This window comes from Eimeria mitis, genomic scaffold, assembly GCF_000499745.2.
Source record: "Eimeria mitis Houghton genomic scaffold, Emh_scaff4100, whole genome shotgun sequence".
In the NCBI taxonomy this organism is placed as follows: Eukaryota; Apicomplexa; class Conoidasida; order Eucoccidiorida; family Eimeriidae; genus Eimeria; species Eimeria mitis.
The window spans coordinates 1,029-1,578 of NW_013572429.1; the positions used below are offsets into that span (position 1 = coordinate 1,029).

At 51.1% G+C, this 550-nt stretch overlaps 1 protein-coding gene across 1 annotated transcript in view; it reads right to left on the reverse strand.

The window, feature by feature from the left end:
* Window positions 1–251: 251 nt before the first annotated feature.
* The window catches only part of EMH_0072470 (uncharacterized protein), a gene marked incomplete at both ends in the record, with an annotated part of 522 nt that continues 223 nt past the window's right edge, over window positions 252–550 (reverse strand). The window contains one exon of the mRNA XM_013499221.1: window positions 252–418. Coding sequence (XP_013354675.1) covers window positions 252–418 — 167 coding nt within the window. The remainder of the gene's footprint in view (window positions 419–550) is intronic.

Sequence of the window (550 nt, forward strand, 5' to 3'; positions counted from 1 at the left end):
TAAATAAAATAATTTATTTTTTCGGTTTAGTTGTTTTAGTTTGTAAATGGAGTTTTTATTTGGCGGGGGGCTGCGATAGAACGGAAGCAGTAATGTGTGATGGTCTGGGTTTAGTGCTGCTGCTGCTGCTGCTGCTGCTGTTGCTGCTGCTGCTGCTGCTGCTGGTAGTAGTAGTAGTAGTAGTAGTGCTGCTGCTGCTGTTGCTGCTGCTGTTGCTGTTGCTGTTGCTGCTGCTTTTGCTGCTGCTCCTACTATTGCTGCTGCTGTTGCTGCTGCTGTTGCTGCTGCAATTTGACGTTTTTTTTCTTTTTTTTTTGTGTTTTTTTCTGCTGCTGCTTCTGCCGCTGCATCTCCCCCTCCTCCTCCTCCTCCTCTTCTGCTGCTGCTGCTGCTGCTGCTGCTGCTGCTGCTGCTGCTGCTGCAGGTTCTCAATCGGAAGAAACTTGGCCTGGGTTTAATGAGCTGCCGCTAGTAAAGGCGAGGACCCTACCCAGGCTGCCCGTTTGCTGCTCTTCCTGGCGGGAGGTCTTCCCCCCCCCCTCTAAACACC